Here is a 17,338-nt window from a genome sequence, read left to right on the forward strand (position 1 = left end):
AGCCTCTGCGAGCCCTGATGCTAGTCCTTTATAATGTGCTCAGCATGGAAATTACACTCGTCCAAGTTGCAAGCTGTGAATGGTGCTCCATGAAGCAAATGTCAATGAAGCAGAAACTGGATAAAGTCCTAAAACTCTTCCAGTTTCTGAAGGGGACTGGACTAATTGGCTCAAGACTAGGTGTTGGTATGGGAATATAAAAGCTTTGTCCCTGTTGATTTGGCCAGACTGGAGAAAATATCGCAGTAGTTCCATCCGCAGGGTGATGGGATCCTGTAGGGATCTTTGCAAGCTGCTTCAGTGCCCTGCCAGCAAAGCAGCTAGAAAAGGTCTTCCCTTTTCATTGAAGCCCACAGCCTTGTAGGGGTTGAAGATCTGCTTGCATGTCTTGATTTGGGTCTGTTTTATGGGACTGGAAAGTGGAAATCACAGCTATGGAGATGAACTTGGCACAGTTAGGCAACATGCTACAACTAGGCTATCTGCACAAAAGAGCACAGGAGATACTCGCCAGACATTTCTTTCCTTACACTAAAATGCTGCCAGTAACAAATCTGCAGCACTGGCAAGGGAGGAGCCAGTTTCCAGGGTAAGTGTGTGACAACAGATCGATGGCAATGTTTGGCCTGAGCTGGCAGCTCTTTAGCAACATTCTTGAGAAGTGCAACGTGGTTTTGCCTACGAGTCTTGAAAAAAAGGGCTGCACTTTGCTCCAGATTTCCACGACTGTAAACGAAACATCACCATCAGTCTTTGATCGCTGGTTTGATAATAAATACTTTTTTTTTTCTTCCTCTCTCATTTCTCTTTCCTTTTTTTTTCTGGATAAATCCTGGCTTCTCACAGTGCATGTCTTGTTTTCAACCCAGACACTGCCTGACCCAGTAAAAATGCTTGAAGATGAGAGGAGCTGATGCATCAACAAGCATACACTAAACGACGTTGCCCTTTACCAGATTTTTTCTGACGTGTGCAGCATGTCGGAGCTCCACGAAGCCGTGGCTGTGGGCGACTACGACCTGGTGAAAGAGATTTTGAGGAAGGGGCACTGCGACCCAAATCACAAGGATGTGGACTGGAACGACAGGACCCCACTGCACTGGGCTGCTGCGAAGGGTAAGAGTGTCCCTGCTCTGTCACCTCTGCAAACCGTGTCCTAAAAGGCATCACGACTGCAGTTGTCTTGCTATGATAGCAATTAATACTGGCGATCATCACAGTTTGTATCAGATCCCTTTGTCCTTAATGAGGAAAAAGAGAAAGGCAATATAATTTCGAACAGGATCTGTGCCCACAAGATAATTTATGGGATTATCATCAAAGAGATCTTTAACACAGGACCAGAGCTGTTAAAGTCACATATCCCTTTACAGCCCTGGAAAGATGTGAACACAACAATACAGATGCTCTATAATTGTACACAGCGTAAAATGTGTGCTGCAGTGTTTGGTATATGCTGGGATCTCAGATCCTGATGCCTGCCTTTGCTCAGAAATCAGTTTGCTGCTTTACAGCTGGTACCAAGTTTTACACCTGACGGATTTCTCATTTGGGCAACAAAATAGGGAACTGAGTGATTTTCATAAAGCTGTTTCATCTATATAAAAATTTACATAACCGTTATATATAAAATATTAATGTGGCTAAAATGCAAACTGTAAAAATGTAAACTGTAAAATGTAAACTGTAAAAACGTGAAATCAGGGAATGAGGACTTATAAATGCTGTGATTGTCCTCTGATAAATCCAAAACAAGTAGTGAAATCTGTTTCCCCAAGGAAAACCACATGTACACAGTGGTGGGTTACTGTGGGATGATGGTGAGATGTTGGTGTGGTCTGCATGCCACTGGGAACAGCCTCACTCAGCAAAGGCCATGCTCAGCAGGGTAGAAATAACTTTATTTTTGCTTCTTTGGCAACACCACAAGTTAGAAAAATGTGAAGCTGAAATAAAACAAGTTATTTCTCTCTCTCATATCAAACTTTTTTTTTTTTTTTTAATTAAAGCTGCTCACAACTTTTTAATGTTAAATTTTATTTTGGCTTGAACTAAAAAAAAAAAATGAAAAAATGGAACAGTAAACGGACAATTAGTCAAGGACTACTTGCAGTTACAGAATCATTTAAGTTGGAAAAGACCTCTAAGACCACTAGCCTAGCACTGCCAAGCCTACCACTTGGGATGTACTGCTCAGAAAGCAGCAGAAAGCTTTTTGATTTTGTTGCTGTTCTTTTTGTAAAATACTTCTGGAAGCTATTTACTTTGGAAAAAAAAAAAAAAAAAGGAAATCAGCATTTTCCAAGGAGTATTCCTTATTTGAAAAATAAAATGGCCAGGCCACGGGTAAAACATGACTGGAGGGAGTCATGACCAAGTGTGCGGTGACTGTCTCCTTCAGCCTGAAAGCATAAGGCCTAATTTTGGTGGTTTTCTCCCCATTTTTCTCTCCACACTAGGGCAATCGGAGATGATTAAGCTCCTCGTGGCTCACGGTGCCCGCCCCTGCCTGAGGAGCGACGCAGGCTGGACCCCGGCTCACTTTGCGGCCGAGTCGGGCAGACTGGGTGTGCTTCGCACCCTTCACTCCCTGCACGCGGCCATGGACGCAGAAGACCTCTTTGGCGACACTCCCAGGAGGCTCGCGGAAATCTATGGACACAAGGAGTGTGTCAAGTTCTTAGAAACGTGAGTAGCAATAGCTGTTCCCAGCACAGTAGGCAACGATGATCCTGAGTGGCATATATAGGGCCAGAATGAATATGAGTGCATTATTCATCTTTCTGCCTAAACCTGTCAAAGCTGTTGAGAATTAGGTTGGAAATGAGGAGACATTTCTTCTCACGAAGAGCAGTCAGGCATTGGGATGGGTTCCCCAGGGAGGTGGTGGAGTCACCATCCCTGGGGGTGTTCAAGGAGACGTTGGACGTGGTGCTTAGGGACATACGGGTGACATTGGTGGAAGGGGGATGGTTTGAGCATGTGATCTTGGAGGGTTTTTCCAACCCTAATGATTCTGTGATTCTCTGAATGCATAAGAGATAAGCAAATGCAGTTCTTTGTCACAGGGAAGCCATTGGGAAGTCTTTTCTTATTGCACTGCCTTCTATGGTTTGCCTTGGTATGTTTTCAAAAACATTACAACTTCATGACATCATTGTTTTTGTAAGGATGTTACAAAGCGATTATTGAGCAATAGAAGTGAAAGGAAGAACTAACAATGCCACGAATATTAACCTCTTAGAGTGGTGAACGCTGACTGCACAGGTTAAATTGTGTAAGAACAGCCCTTTAGCAGGTAATGATAGTGTATGTACAGGATTTGTGGTAAAAACTGACATACATTTAGTTATTTTTTTACATAACTATTGAAAATTTTACCATTTGATCTGTTAGTAAGGTGGCCACATTATTAGCAAGTATTGCTTTCCAATTCTGGAAAAGTCCTGATTGTCTTAACCCTTACAGTTATCATTGTGGCATCATATGCAATTAGTATTAAGCTTTTAATAGTTCCAAATAACCAGTTGTGTTTTTCAGCTGACATATCCCCACTGATCTGGCTCAAAATTATTTTCATCTGTGTGAATTGTGAATCTGTATTGAAATAGATCTCAAGTCTCAGTCTTGGCATACATAACTTCAGTTATTGGAACAAGTCTATTTGTTTGATTGTTTATTTGTTTTTCTGATAAGTTTGATTTCAGAGCCTTATACAGGACTCCACAACATGCCCAACAGGGGCCCCTGGGCAAGAGATCTCATTTGTGTTTCCCTGAGAGTCCCAAGGCTGAGAGCACCCAAGGTCTTTTTCCTCCCCTGAAGTTTTCTCTGATTTTGCAGCCCTGCTGTAGTTTGTAACTGGAATCTTTCTTACTGTTGTGATGTTATCAAGACTGCTTTGGCACCATACAAATCACCTATATGCACATATCCAACCCAATGTCTCCAGCTTGCCTTGAAGACCACGTACAAACTACATGTACAGGTCCGTGGTGCAGATTTGGTGCTGACTGTCCTTTTTGCAAGGCCTCTCCCCTCCTCTCCACCTCCCAGGCTCAGGGCTGCTGGTTGCGACATCCCCATCATCGAGGAATTCAGCACAGATGCTGCCACGTTCACAATGAGGCTGTGCAAATGTCTGTGGTGGCCAGTCTCCTCCAAGCATCGCCTTTCATGAACCCCATAAACCTCTTAGCTTTCTGCTGTACTTCTGCAGCTTGTTGGTTCCTGCTGAAGTGCTCCTTCCCCCCTTTTTTCTTGACACAGCATCAGTGTCCTCCCATAGGTACAGACACCCGAACTGTGCCAAACTGTCATGCAAACAACTTTCTAGGAGAGCCACACATTCATGTTTCTAAGCTCTGGTTATTGTGGAAGTGGATGCAACCTTTGCATGTTACCTGCCCATCCCACATCCATCCTAATGCTTTCATCATAATGAGGATTTTCTCTTTATACTGTCCTTGGGTCTTTGCTTGCATAGTTTCTGTATCCGAACAGGTAAATTTCTGAACAGGTAACTTTCTTCCCTAGAGAGTGAAAAGTCTTCAGACTTGTTCCCCTCGATGAATCATTTATAGCAGCTGACTCCCAGTTCAGCTGCTGTCGTGTTTACACGGATCTCAGCACAAACTCCTGTTTATCGAGTTCTGCCAAGGGTGTAGAATTTGCTCCACACTTGGCTGTGCCTGAGAGCAAAGGTGGTGAGGTGACAGCAAGGGGGAGGTTGCCTGGATCACACAATGCCCATGGCAGGCGGAGGTGCCTGCATGGCTGGGATGGGCGGTGGAGGCAGCTGGAAGAATGATTGACAGGAAGATTGATGGGATGATTGACAGGATGATTGATGGGATGATTGACAGGAAGACTGATGGGATGATTGACATCCAGTCTGAGGCACCAGATGAGCGGAGAGGTGACAGCCTAAGGCGACTCATGTAGCTTGTGACTGGTTTTCTGAGGTGAATGACTAATTTAGGGCAGAAAAAGTGAATAGTTGCCTTTCAGAGCCACATGCTGGTCTGAGTCACCCTGTGGCCATGCACAGCTCAGGCAGAAGTGTGGCTCACAGGAGGAAAGGGTGTGAATGCTCATTGTGCTGAGCTACAGCAAAGCTGCAAAAGGTTTGGTGACCGTGACACAAAGGAGGTGACAGTGCAGTGAAGCGAGATGGACCCAGTGTCTGTCCCTTGGTGGGCTCAGGAATCCAGACCAAGCAGGGCTGCAAATCTCCCACCATAGAGACCTGAGAGAGGTGCAGGATTAAGGGCTGTGACAATTTACAAACCAGAAAGACTCTTTAAATGCCCATGCCTTGGACAGGTTGTAATGTATGGTCACTGCACAGGAACAATGCAGCCTGCAGGCAGCCCGAGCAGCCAAAACTTTGTCAGTGGAGCTTGGGAGCCATTTTTATAAGCCCAACCTGTGTAATTTACAGCCACGGTGGAAGTGTCCACCCTCATGCAACAGTTTCACCTCCTCACATCAGCAGATAGAATTAACTAGGAGGAATTACTGGTATTTTTAAATTACCTTCTGCTTCTGCAGATGTGCAGAAGGTCCAGCAGTTATGTCCATCTTCAGGGATTGCTGAGGCTCTGGCAGGAGCTGGGCAGTACTGCTGTGCCTGCAGACACAAAATGAAGTTTGTGTGTGCGTGCTAATGCTGCACAGTGCAGAGTAGATCTGGTCACCCTGCTGGCTGCATTGGGATGTAAATGTGAGGAATATTTTGTTACACAGCAGCACTGTCAGTCTTGAATATTTGCCTGTCATGCAAAATAGTATGAAGAGAGAAAAGGCAATTTATAGAATAACAGCCTGAGGGCTGTGCAAAATGCAGGGCTGGAGTGTGTGTCTAAACAGTGAGAGGAGCACCCAAATCCTTCCTAGATCCCATTTCAGCCTTTCCTGCCTCCACCACCATGCACCTTACATGCTGTGTGCCTGCCTGTGGTGCTGCTGGCTGCATGAACACACGCTTCCACATGCAGCCAGAGTGACTGCTCCGTGCTGAGGGCTGTTTGCATCCACATGTAAATACTACACGTATCAACACATTACTATTAATAACACATAAATATTAGGAATGTTCTGCTACAGCGTCTCTGCACCACTCACCGAGGTTTGCATGGACATGCAAAGCATTGAAACCAGCCTTCAAATGCACAGCTGCCTATGAATAACAATTTGCATCAGGTTTATTATTTTTTTCTGCACCATGGCTTTACCTTGGATGCTTTCAGAGCTGCTGGGAGCAGCGCCAGGGCAGCTCTGAGACCTGTGGCCTATGCCTGCTGCCATCCTGCCTGCAAAGAGCCAAGAGTCCAAACTGCAGCAGAGGCTCCCTCTAGATGAACCCAGGGCAAATATATATACATATATATATGCACAAACATATGTACTAAACCTATGCTGTGCAACGCATCTCTGTGCAGAGCTCCTGGCTTTGCCCTGTGCTGGCTTTGCTTTGTGCTCTCAGCTGGGACACCCCAGCACAGATGTGAGGGTGTTGCTAGATGGCAGAAAAACAAGTTTTTGCAGATATTTGGCAATATTTTCATTAGGGCTCCATAAACCGTTACAAAACCAGAACTCTGCAGGGAGACAAAATGGTTTGCCAGCTCTAAGACAGGCCTTACAGCTATATTTAGCGTTCGCTGTGGCCTCACCTTGACTATTGCATGCAGTTCTGGGCTTCACAAGATAAAAAGGATATTAATGTCCTTGAATGCATCCAGAGGAGGGCAATTAAGTTGGTGTAAGGGCTGGAAGGCATGTAAGGGCTGGAAGGCTGAGGATACTTGGGTTGTCCAGCCTGGAGCAGAGGAGGCTGAGAGGCGGCCTCAGCACTCTCTGCAGCCTCCTGAGGAGGGGGATGGAGAGGGAGGTGCTGGCCTCTGCTCCCTGTCTGAGATTTAGGAAAAAAAAAATTGCTGTGAGGGTGGTCAAGGACTGGAATAGGCTTCCTAGAGAGGTGGTTGATGCCCCATGGCTGTCAGTGCTCAACAGGCATTTGGACAACGCCCTCAGTAATAGGCTTTAACTTTTGGGCAGCCTTGAAGCAGTCAGGCAGCTGGACTTGATGGTATGAGTAGGTCCCTGCCACCAGAACTGCTCTGTTCTTACACCTGGGTGAGCTGTCAGTGTGTCAGCTGCTCCAGGCATGCAGCAGTTCCCCTGTGGCCTGTGGAGAGGCCCCTGGTGGAGCAGGCTGTCCCCCTGCAGCCCAGGGGTCCCACATGGAGCAGATCTCCATGCTGCAGCCCGTGGAGAGGAAGAGGTATAAAAGAGCATCTGGGTGGGTGTCTGGCAGCTGCCCAAGGTCAGCCCACCACAGCGGCTCTTGTTTTTTTCAGTACTGTCTCATGCTAACCACTACTGTGAGAAATAAAAGGTCTGATTTGCTTCTTTTGTTAGTTTTGAAAGATAGATGTTTTACCTTTCAGTAACTTGGACATGAAGGATAGGCATACTCATTCTTCTAAAATGCCTCACTGCCTACAAAATGCAGAAAGTAGCTGTCTGTTTTATAGTTGGGGTCACTTTTTCCTGAGGTAATTGACTGTGTCAGTGCCAGGCAAGTATCAAGATTGTAAAGTTAACACTTAATAGGAAAAATATTTGAAAGCTGTGATTAACAAAACCATAACTAAGATGATGATGATGATAATAATAACCACCATATTCCATATTTTTTCTGCCCAGATAAACATATTCATTTTGGTCTTGATTAAAGTATTTTTAAATTTGCTTTGCTTGTTTGCAATGGAAAGTGTAATGAAATCAGCTGCTGTTTCAAGACTGTAGGAAAAACCACAGTGAAGTATGCTTATTTTCAGGCTTCCATTCTGACACTGAATGACACATACAGTGTCATTCAGTGAAGATCTGGGACTATGTTTGTTTGACAGAAAATATACGAGTATCATGAAAAAATGAGAGCTTTTTACAGAGGACAAAAATTACAGAGGACAATTTCCAGCTCACTGCTGAGCTGGAAATACCAGGGCTTGGGTGGATGATGGCTCACTATCTGAAATCCGTATTTCACACACTTGAAATCATGGCAATAACTTGAAAGACATGTGTGAGACCCCCAGCAACCAGAATAAAGTTGTGAATTATCTGTATATGGAGATACAGGGCTAGAGAAAGTGGTATCTTTCGCATAACTTAAGGTTTTTCCATGCAAAATTTGAACCTCTACAGACAGCCTTAGTTCTATGACATTGCTTGATGTTAGTTATTATTTTAAAAACAGATATAGGCATGAATTATTAAGTTTAAATCTGCTTTTGAATGCAAATTTTAGGAAAATTTTAGGACTGAATTGCATAAAGTATTTGTGAAGTTAAAAGATCATCTGTAAAGAATAACTGTGTCCAAATTCTCCGAGATTCCAGTGGTTTTCAGATCTGATGTTTTGGCACAAAAAAAATCTAGTACTCATGAATGAGCAGTACAAAACATTTAAAAAAAATTGAAATGTTGTGGTTGTTGTGAATTAAATTGCTGTGTGCATTTGCATTGCAATGTGCTTAAGTCTTTTTAACAGCACAAAAATTTGTGCTCTTAGATCAGTCTGAGAGCTTTGCATTAGTTGTGTAAAAATTGTGCTACAATTGTGTTTCCAATGATTACAGCATGAATTTCACCATAGATCCTTACCAAAGTTTTTCCACCTCAATCCATATGAATACCTGGTCACTTGGGGTGATGAATCCCGTTGGATTTGGGGTGACCCTGAGGGTTTTCTCATGGATTGCTGGCAATAGTGTTTTGACCATGATCTGTTACTTTGGATGGGCTGCTCATGAGTGGTGGTGTGACTATGTCATGCTCTGTTTTTGAAGATAAACTCTTGCTTTCTTCCCCAGAGCAGAGGTGGAGAGCAGAAACTACCTCAGGACAGCTGCAATGAAAGGAATTCCTGTGGACCAGAGAGATGAAGACTGGGAACTCAAGAAAGAAGAGTTTAAGAGAAACTCATCATGTGCTCAGCAGAACTACACAACCTCTGTTCAAAAGAAGAATCGAAAGAAAATGGGAAAGCGGTAGTGTGCCCTGCCTGTTTGGTACCACTGAGAACTTGCAGTGCAGAGCAAAAACACTGGCAGACCTCAGATGCAGGGTGAAATATGGATGAACAACAGAAGCAGCTGGCCACAACAATGCATCTTTATAATGTACTGTAAATTTTGTTGGTCTTAGGGAGTAGGTAGGAGACTTTCTGTCCATATCTGTGTATATATGCACAGCCACAGCAGAAATGATTTCTAAAACAAAATTGGTATGAATATGTTTAGCTAAGTAGTTTCAGTCAGCAAATACAGAAGCATTTTTAGGTACACAGTGCTCTTATACTGTTGTCCCCATTTCACAGCTAGTCCATAGACCAGATCTAAATTATTTTATTGACAGTAATTTAACTAAAAGAATTAGTTAAAAGAAATGACAACAATAATTTATTTAACTCACAATAATTTAATTCAAAGAATTTTAATGAAATGTTCTTAATTTAGTTAGAGAAGATAGCACATCGACATCACCTGCACTGGCTGGGGAAATGCACTAAAGATTGAGTAACTTGGTTTTGAAAAGAAAAAGTCAGAATTATTCCCAGAAAAAGTGCAAATTTTTCCCCGGCTCCATCCTTTATTACACTTCCTAGCACATGCAAAGCTTGCGCTTCACACAGGGCAGAATCCTCAGCACTATCTTTTCCAGCTTGGGGCTGCTGAAAATCAGGATAAGGGAATGAACAGACGGAAAAGCGTACTGGAGTACTAAAAAGAGAAATGTCATAGGATTTTTCTCCCGACTGGGATAAATCATTGTCAAGATCAAACATATGAAGTTGATGCCATAGATGATGAAGAAGGACAGCAGAGATTTCATGGCTTTGATGTGGGCATCCATGCTGAGGTCCTTTGCTGAGCTTGTCTGCATCTTGCACTTGTGTCTCCAGAGAGAAAAGAGGAGGAGAAGCGCAGAGAAGATGACTATTATGAATGCTACAGAAAACCCAAAGCCGCAAATGTAAAAAATAGAGGAATATTGTTTGTTTATTTTCTCATTCAGTTTTCTGAAATATTCTAGGGAGGTGGAATTGAGGTTGCAACAGCTCACTTGATTGGTACTGTCAAAAACAGGGCTACACATGACCAGGGACAAAACCACTGAACCCAAGAGCAGCCATGGCACAATCCTGTCAATTTTCACTTTCAGGTAGATGAAGAAGATATATCTGAAATTTGCGATTTTTATACAATAAAAAACATACAAGCAGGTAGAAAACCACAAGTTGAAAGAATTTGAAATACAGAGAAGAGGTGCAAATATTCGTGGTACCCTGCGGATATAAGTTTGCCAGTGAAAAAGCGTTGAAGTAATGGTATATGCCCATGTCACAAACAAAAACCAAAACCTGGAACATCCCAGAAACAGCAAGATCTTCTCACTGGAGTTAAAGCTTTTCTTTTTAACCCAGGTAAGGCAAGACACAGCCACAATGAAAGCATTGATCCACATGCCAGCAAAAGCCTGAAGTGTGATGACGACCATAACGGTGATATCATATGAAGTGGCATTAAATTGCTGCTGAGAGTGGGAAGCTTCCATCCTGCACGACGGGTGGTGGACACGCAGGCTGCTGTGCCGATGCTCAGCATAGGATGGCAGATGCTGTTCCCTGAGCATCATGCCTGTGAAGAGGAGTTTTATAGAGCTGGTGGCGGGGGGCAGATCTTGGTGCTGCTCCTCTTCAGAGCAGCACAGGTGCAGGAATGTAAATGTGGCAGATATTCCCTTACCTGGCATCAGTACCAGTCTTCAATATTTGAATTTTGGCCCAGAGGAGCTGTGTTTGGTGACACAAACAGCGTATATGCTGCTCTGACATTTCACTCTCGGAGGGCACGAAAAACCCATCTTCATTTTCCCCATGGTAGAGCTTTAATCATAAGTGAACAGGCACGTGGTAGGGGGAAGGCAGTTCAGGATAAGGAGGAATTTCTTTCAAAGGCTTAAACTAAAGCATATGAAGGAAAGGGGTAAACATAAGGACGAGTCCCTGTGCCAGGGTCCAAAATCCATATGCCAAGTAGAGTCTCTGGGAGTGATGTGAGGAGTTTAGGGGATGGGACCATGCTGTGCTCCCTTCACCCTGAACTTCTCTCAAGCTCCCAGAAGTCTTTAGGTCCTGAAAACCTGCTTCATTTTGTTTTGCTTTCCTTTATTTTGTTTTCTAACAAGCAAGTTGTGTAAAGCTCTGTAGAGCACAGACTTCCTATAGACTTCGGGTTTGTAAAGAGCCTTCCCCGTTGAGACCACAGTAACCAACCAGATCACGACTGATGCTGTGATGGAAGTAGAATAAAGTTAATTCTCAACAAATAGCTCTAAAACTGCGAGGAATAAACCACCAGCATCTTCACTTTTCAGAACGAACCCCCTGTCTTCTGGGGGATATAAATGCAAGTACCGCTCAGCGAGTATCGCTATCACATGCTTCTATTTGCATTATATTTTTTCCACTAAGACCTAGCTACATTTTTAACCTGTTGAAATGTTTTTGCATGAGTAAATCCATATCCTGTCCTGCTTCTCCCTGGCCTGTGTGGCTTGTGTCCACAGAGAAAGTTCTGGGTGGGATCCCCACGCAAAGCACTGGGAGCAGTTAGCTTCATAGGCATGACAGTGGGACCAAGCCTGGACCTCTCATGGCACCCCTGTCCTGAGGGACAAAGCCTTTGAGGTCTCCTGGGGAAACCCAAACTAGGATGCTTTGTTTGAACTCTATGGCCAATGTTCTGTTGATTACAATAAGAACACAAGTTTTTAAATTAAAGATGATGTTTTACCCCAAAAATCACATATATAAAATCTAAGTGTTTATCTAAGTGTTTCCATCAAGATGTTCTTAGGAAGCAGGAATGAGAGCTTCTGTCCATGTGTGTGTCTATATGTATCAGACCTCAAATACCAGAAAACTACAGAAGGTGTATGATAGACTAATACTGTAATTCACTGAAATAGAGATATAGTCATAGAAATGGCAGTATCTACCCATATTGCCTGGGAGGGAAATCTTTTTGTTCCTATTTGACTGAGGAAAGCACCTGAGACTGTGGTTCTGCTCACTGTAGTGATGTCCATGCCCTTTGCTTGTTTGCTTCTGGTCCTGAGTCAGCCTGAGGTTCTTTCAGGGGCTCATAGTCTCTCGTGTTGCCTCTCTCTTTTCTTTGGCAGTGGGACCTAGTTGCTTCTTCTGGTTGCAGGGAACTCTGGTGTTGACCTTTCAGTGGACATGAACTTAACAGCCTATATCTACCATCCTTAGTCCAGCAGGAGGGAATACGTGCTCCCTCGTTACTGGTTTCAGCCATTTGTGACTGCCAAGACAGTTAGAGCACTGCCTTATTTTTAGCAGTGCCCCCAGCCATTTTTATATCTGTGTTCACAGGAATCCATGGAACCACTCCTGAGCTATCCCTCTTTCATCCCTTACTCTTATCAAAAAGTGGTAAAAGCATTTTTTAATTGTTTTACTTCTTGATTGGGAAAAAAAAAATATTTTGAATTTGATCCAAGGCAGTTTTTCATGCCAGCACTGGGCAGCCATTCATACTGACCTCTGACACCTGTGTGTCTGCATTCCCTCTCCTTTTGAGACTTTTAAGGATGGAAGGAGGTGTCTTCAGCGTGGCTTGCTGGAGCTGAGCCTTGTGGTATGCAATCTTTTGAGGGGCGATGTGCCATGGGCTGTAGGGAGTAAGGACACTCTGTGGCCTTTTTGTGAAAGTGATTGGGACTTCATGTTAAAGGATCAACTTTGTGAGCAACATGAGGGAAAGAAGGGAGGTATGGTGGTGCCTGTCCTTGAAAGGCCTTTAGGTGGGGAGATGTGTCCAGATGACATTTAAGGCCCACCTGTCTTGGGGGATGTGGGTGGTGCAGTGTGTCCTGTTGTGGAACTGGACTCAGTGGGGTTTGGCATCTGATTTGAGAAGTTCAATTGCAGCTAAAGGCAAACAGCTAAAGGCCATGTGCTCTGACTGGCTAATTTGGATCAGACGCCTCAGGCCCTTTCTTTGTTTGTAGCAGAACAAGATCAATGTAATTTTTGCCTTACTAGTTCAGGAGAAGCCAGAAAAGAGTGAAAGCTAATGGTTGGTAAAACAAAATAAAACAAACAAACAAAAAAACCCCTTTCTTATTAATGTCTTCTCCTTTCCTTGTTGTGGGGGTGGAGATTAAGAGGGACGGGAATGTTCTTTGCCCATAGAAGAAGCAACTCTTAAAATAAAGAGCTTACAAACAAAGCTTTTGTCCTTCATTTCATGTTTTCATATTATTGTCTTGAGACCACTTGTGTTCTCTGACGAGAGCATCTCCTCTGGACCAATTTCTAATAGAGAGCTCATAGAAATCAGTGAGCTCTTCACACTGCTGTCCTGCAGGATGACCACACCTCCTTTATCTGAGGAAGATGTTTGAAAAGCTTTCTGCTAGTCGGAATACATGAAAGGTTCTCCTTGCAAATATAGCGGAGGGAAAGCTTGATTACTTATTGAGTGAATCCATGTCCGGCTGGGATAATGTTACACCTGAGGTGTAACACCTGAGGTGTAACATCATGAAAAGCATTCTGCTTGTGCTGCACCTATTCCGCATTGAGCTAATCTGCTGTGATGGGTTGGCCTTCACTGGCTGGTAGACCCCCCTTAGCTGCTCTCCCACTCCCCCTTCTCAACAGGCTGGGGGAAGAAAATGAGATGGAGAAGCTCATGGATGGCAGGGAGATCGCTTACCAATCGCCATCAAGGACAAAAAAAAAAAAAAAAAAAAAAAAAAGACCTTGGGAAAATTAGCTTAATTTATTAAAAGTAGAACAGGATAGTGAGAAATGGACAAAACTAAAACATCTTCTCCCACATTGCCCTTTTTCCCAGGCTCATCTTTACTCCTTCAGTCCCAAATCTTCAGACCTCTCCCCTCCAAGTGGCAGAGAGGATGGGGCATGACGGTTGTGCTCAGCCCATAACAGATCATCTCTGTCACTTCTTCCTCCTCCTAGCCCTCCAGGGGCCACAGCGCGGAGATCTGCTCCTATTTGGTCCTCTACAGACTACAGGGGAACTTCTGCCCCATGACTGCAGCACCTCTTGCCCTCCTGCTGCACTGACCTGGAGTCCCAGGGCTGCTCCTCTCTCATCACTCCTCACCTCTCGCTGCCACTGTTTTTCCCTCGCAGCTCTTCTAAATAAGAGCGATTTGCATATTCACACACAGTGCATGATAATTGTACAACTGATAATATTACAGAGTTCACAGCCACAGCAGAAATGATTTGTAAAACAAAATGCGTACGAATAAGTGTAGCTAAGTAGTTTCAGTCAGCAAATACAGAAGCATTTTTAGGTACACAGTACTCTTATACTGTTGTCCCCCTTTCACAGCTAGTCCATAGACCAAATCTAAATTATTTTTTTTGACAGTAATTTAACTAAAAGAATTAGTTAAATGAAATGATAACAATAATTTATTTACCTCGTAATGATTTAATTCAAAGAATTTCAATGAAATGTTTTTAATTTAGTTAGAGAAGATAGCACATCAGCATCACCTGCACTGGCTGGAGAACTGCATTAAAGATTGAGGGACTTGGTTTTAAGCAGAAAAAGTGAGAATTTTTCCCCGGCTCCATCCTTTATTACACTTCCTAGCATATGCAAAGCTTGTGCTTCACACAGGGCAGAATCCTCAGCACTATCTTTTCCAGTTTGGGGCTGCTGAAAATCAGGATAAGGGAATGAACAGACGGAAAAGCGTACTGGAGTACTAAAAAGAGAAATGTCATAGGATTTTTCTCCCGACTGGTATAAATCATTGTCAAGATCAAACATATGAAGTTGATGCCGTAGATGATGAAGAAGGACAGCAGAGATTTCATGGCTTTGATGTGGGCATCCATGCTGAGGTCCTTTGCTGAGCTTGTCTGCATCTTGTGCTTGTGTCTCCAGAGAGAAATGAGGAGGAGAAAGGCAGAGAAGATGACTATTATGAATGCTACAGAAAACCCAAAGCCGCAGATATACAAAATAGGGGAATATTGTTTGCTTATTTCCTCATTCACTTTTGTGACATATCCTGGGGAGGTGGAACTGAGGTTGCTACCCCTTAGTTCATCGGTAATGTTTAAGATGGGGCTACACATGACCAGGGACAAAACCACTGAACCCAAGAGCAGCCATGGCACAATCCTGTCAATTTTCACTTTCAGGTAGATGAAGAAGATGTGTCTGAAGTTTGCAATTTTTACACAATAAAAAGCATACAGGCAGGCAGAAGCCCACAAGTTGGAAGAATTAGAAAAGCACAGAAGAGGTGAAAATATTGGGGTTACCCCACTGATATAAATTTGCCAGTGAAAAATCATGGAAATAATGGTATATGCCCATGTCACAAACAAAAACCAAAACCTGGAACATCCCAGAAACAGCAAGATCTTCTCACTGGAGTTAAAGCTTTTCTTTTTAACCCAGGTAAGGCAAGACACAGCCACAATGAAAACATTGATCCACATGCCAGCAAAAGCCTGAAGTGTGATGACGAGCGTAACGGCGATATCGTATGAAGTGGCATTAAATTGCTGCTGAGAGTGGGAAGCTTCCATCCTGCACGACGGGTGGTGGACACGCAGGCTGCTGTGCCGATGCTCAGCATAGGATGGCAGATGCTGTTCCCTGAGCATCACGCCTGTGAAGAGGAGTTTTATAGAGCTGGTGGCGGGGGGCAGATCTTGGTGCTGCTCCTCTTCAGAGCAGCACAGGTGCAGGAATGTAAATGTGGCAGATATTCCCTTACCTGGCATCAGTACCAGTCTTCAGTATTTGAATTTTGGCCCAGAGGAGCTGTGTTTGGTGACACAAACAGTGTAGGTGCTGTTCTGATATTTTACTCTCAGAGGACACTGAAACCCATCTTCTTTTTCCCCATGGTATAGCTTTAATCATAAGTGAACAGGCACGTGGTAGGGGGAAGGCAGTTCAGGATAAGGAGGAATTTCTTTTAAAAGCTTAAACTAAAGCATATGAAGGAAAGGGGTAAACATAAGGACGAGTCCCTGTGCCAGGGTCCAAAATCCATATGCCAAGTAGAGTCTCTGGGAGTGATGTGAGGAGTTTAGGGGATGGGACCATGCTGTGCTCCCTTCACCCTGAATTTCTCTCAAGCTCCCAGAAGTCTTTAGGTCCTGAAAACCTGCTTTGTTTTGTATTTTTATTTATTTATTTGTTTTTTGTTTTTGTTTTTGTTTTCTAACAAGCAAGTTGTGTAAAGCTCTGTAGAGCACAGACTTCCTATAGACTTCGGGTTTGTAAAGAGCCTTCCCCGTTGAGACCACAGTAACCAACCAGATCACAACTGATGCTGTGATGGAAGTAGAATAAAGTTAATTCTCAACAAATAGCTCTAAAACTACAAGGAATAAGCCACCGGCATCTGCTCTTGTCAGAATGAACCCCCTGTCTTCTGGGGGATATAAATGCAAGTACCGCTCAGCGAGTATTGCTATCGCATGCTTCTATTTGCATTTATTTTTTTCACTAAGACCTAGCTACATTTTTAACCTGTTGAAATGTTTTTGCATGAGTAAATCCATATCCTGTCCTTCTTTGCCATGGCTTGTGTGGCTTGTGTCCACAGGGAAAGCACTTGGTGGGATCCCTGGGTGGGATCCCCACGCAAAGCACTGGGAGCAGTTAGCTTCATAGGCACATCAGTGGGACCAAGCCAGGATCCCTTGTGGCACCTCTGTCCTGAAGGAGAAAGCCTTTGAGGTCTCCTGAGGAAACCCAAACTAGGATGCTTTGTTTGAACTCTATGGCCAATGTTCTGTTGATTACAAAAATAACACATTTTTTTTTTAAATTAAAAATGATGTTTTACCCCTAAAATTATGTATATTAGTGCTATGTGTGTTTATGTTAGTGTTTGCATGAAGATGTTTTCAGGAAAATAAAAAAAAAAAAACAACAAACCACCAACAACCAAACCATTTTGTTAAAGTGAATTATTCATTCAAAATGCAAACCCTAAGCCTCTTAGGGTTGCTTCTGTTCTGAGCTGCTTTGTTGGCCTCATGTCAGGATGGGGCCAGGATAGTTTGTAAAGCAGAAAAAAAAAAAAAGAAAAAAAAAAGTGAGATTGTCTCTGAAGAAGTCACAGAAATACTAAAGAGTTTGGTATCTCCTGAATGCCACAAGGGTTAATGTGCTAAGAGTAATTGTTATGGGGAAGCAGATTGCTTATCAGTTTTTGCTTATGG

General features: G+C 43.4%; 3 protein-coding genes across 3 annotated transcripts; 1 reads left to right on the forward strand and 2 right to left on the reverse strand.

Moving 5' to 3' along the window:
- Positions 1–977: 977 nt before the first annotated feature.
- ANKRD66 (ankyrin repeat domain 66) lies at positions 978–9,574 on the forward strand (the record flags this gene model as incomplete). The annotated part of the gene is made up of 3 exons (XM_084283287.1): positions 978–1,116; positions 2,460–2,688; positions 8,886–9,574. The coding sequence occupies 3 exons, from the start codon at positions 978–980 to the stop codon at positions 9,064–9,066; spliced, it is 549 nt and encodes a 182-aa protein (XP_084139413.1). The 3' UTR covers positions 9,067–9,574.
- Positions 9,575–9,675: 101 nt separating this feature from the next.
- Positions 9,676–11,003, reverse strand: LOC311208064 (taste receptor type 2 member 2-like; the record flags this gene model as incomplete). The annotated part of the gene is made up of 1 exon (XM_084284482.1): positions 9,676–11,003. The coding sequence occupies exon 1, from the start codon at positions 10,825–10,827 to the stop codon at positions 9,676–9,678; it is 1,152 nt and encodes a 383-aa protein (XP_084140608.1). The 5' UTR covers positions 10,828–11,003.
- Positions 11,004–14,731: 3,728 nt separating this feature from the next.
- On the reverse strand, positions 14,732–15,685 carry LOC311208065 (taste receptor type 2 member 2-like; the record flags this gene model as incomplete). Its single annotated transcript, XM_084284483.1, has 1 exon — positions 14,732–15,685. One exon carries the CDS (start codon positions 15,683–15,685, stop codon positions 14,732–14,734), a length of 954 nt encoding a protein of 317 aa, XP_084140609.1.
- Positions 15,686–17,338: the final 1,653 nt, after the last annotated feature.

Source organism: Netta rufina, assembly GCF_964035555.1.
Source record: "Netta rufina genome assembly, chromosome: 3".
Lineage (NCBI taxonomy): Eukaryota > Metazoa > Chordata > Aves > Anseriformes > Anatidae > Netta > Netta rufina.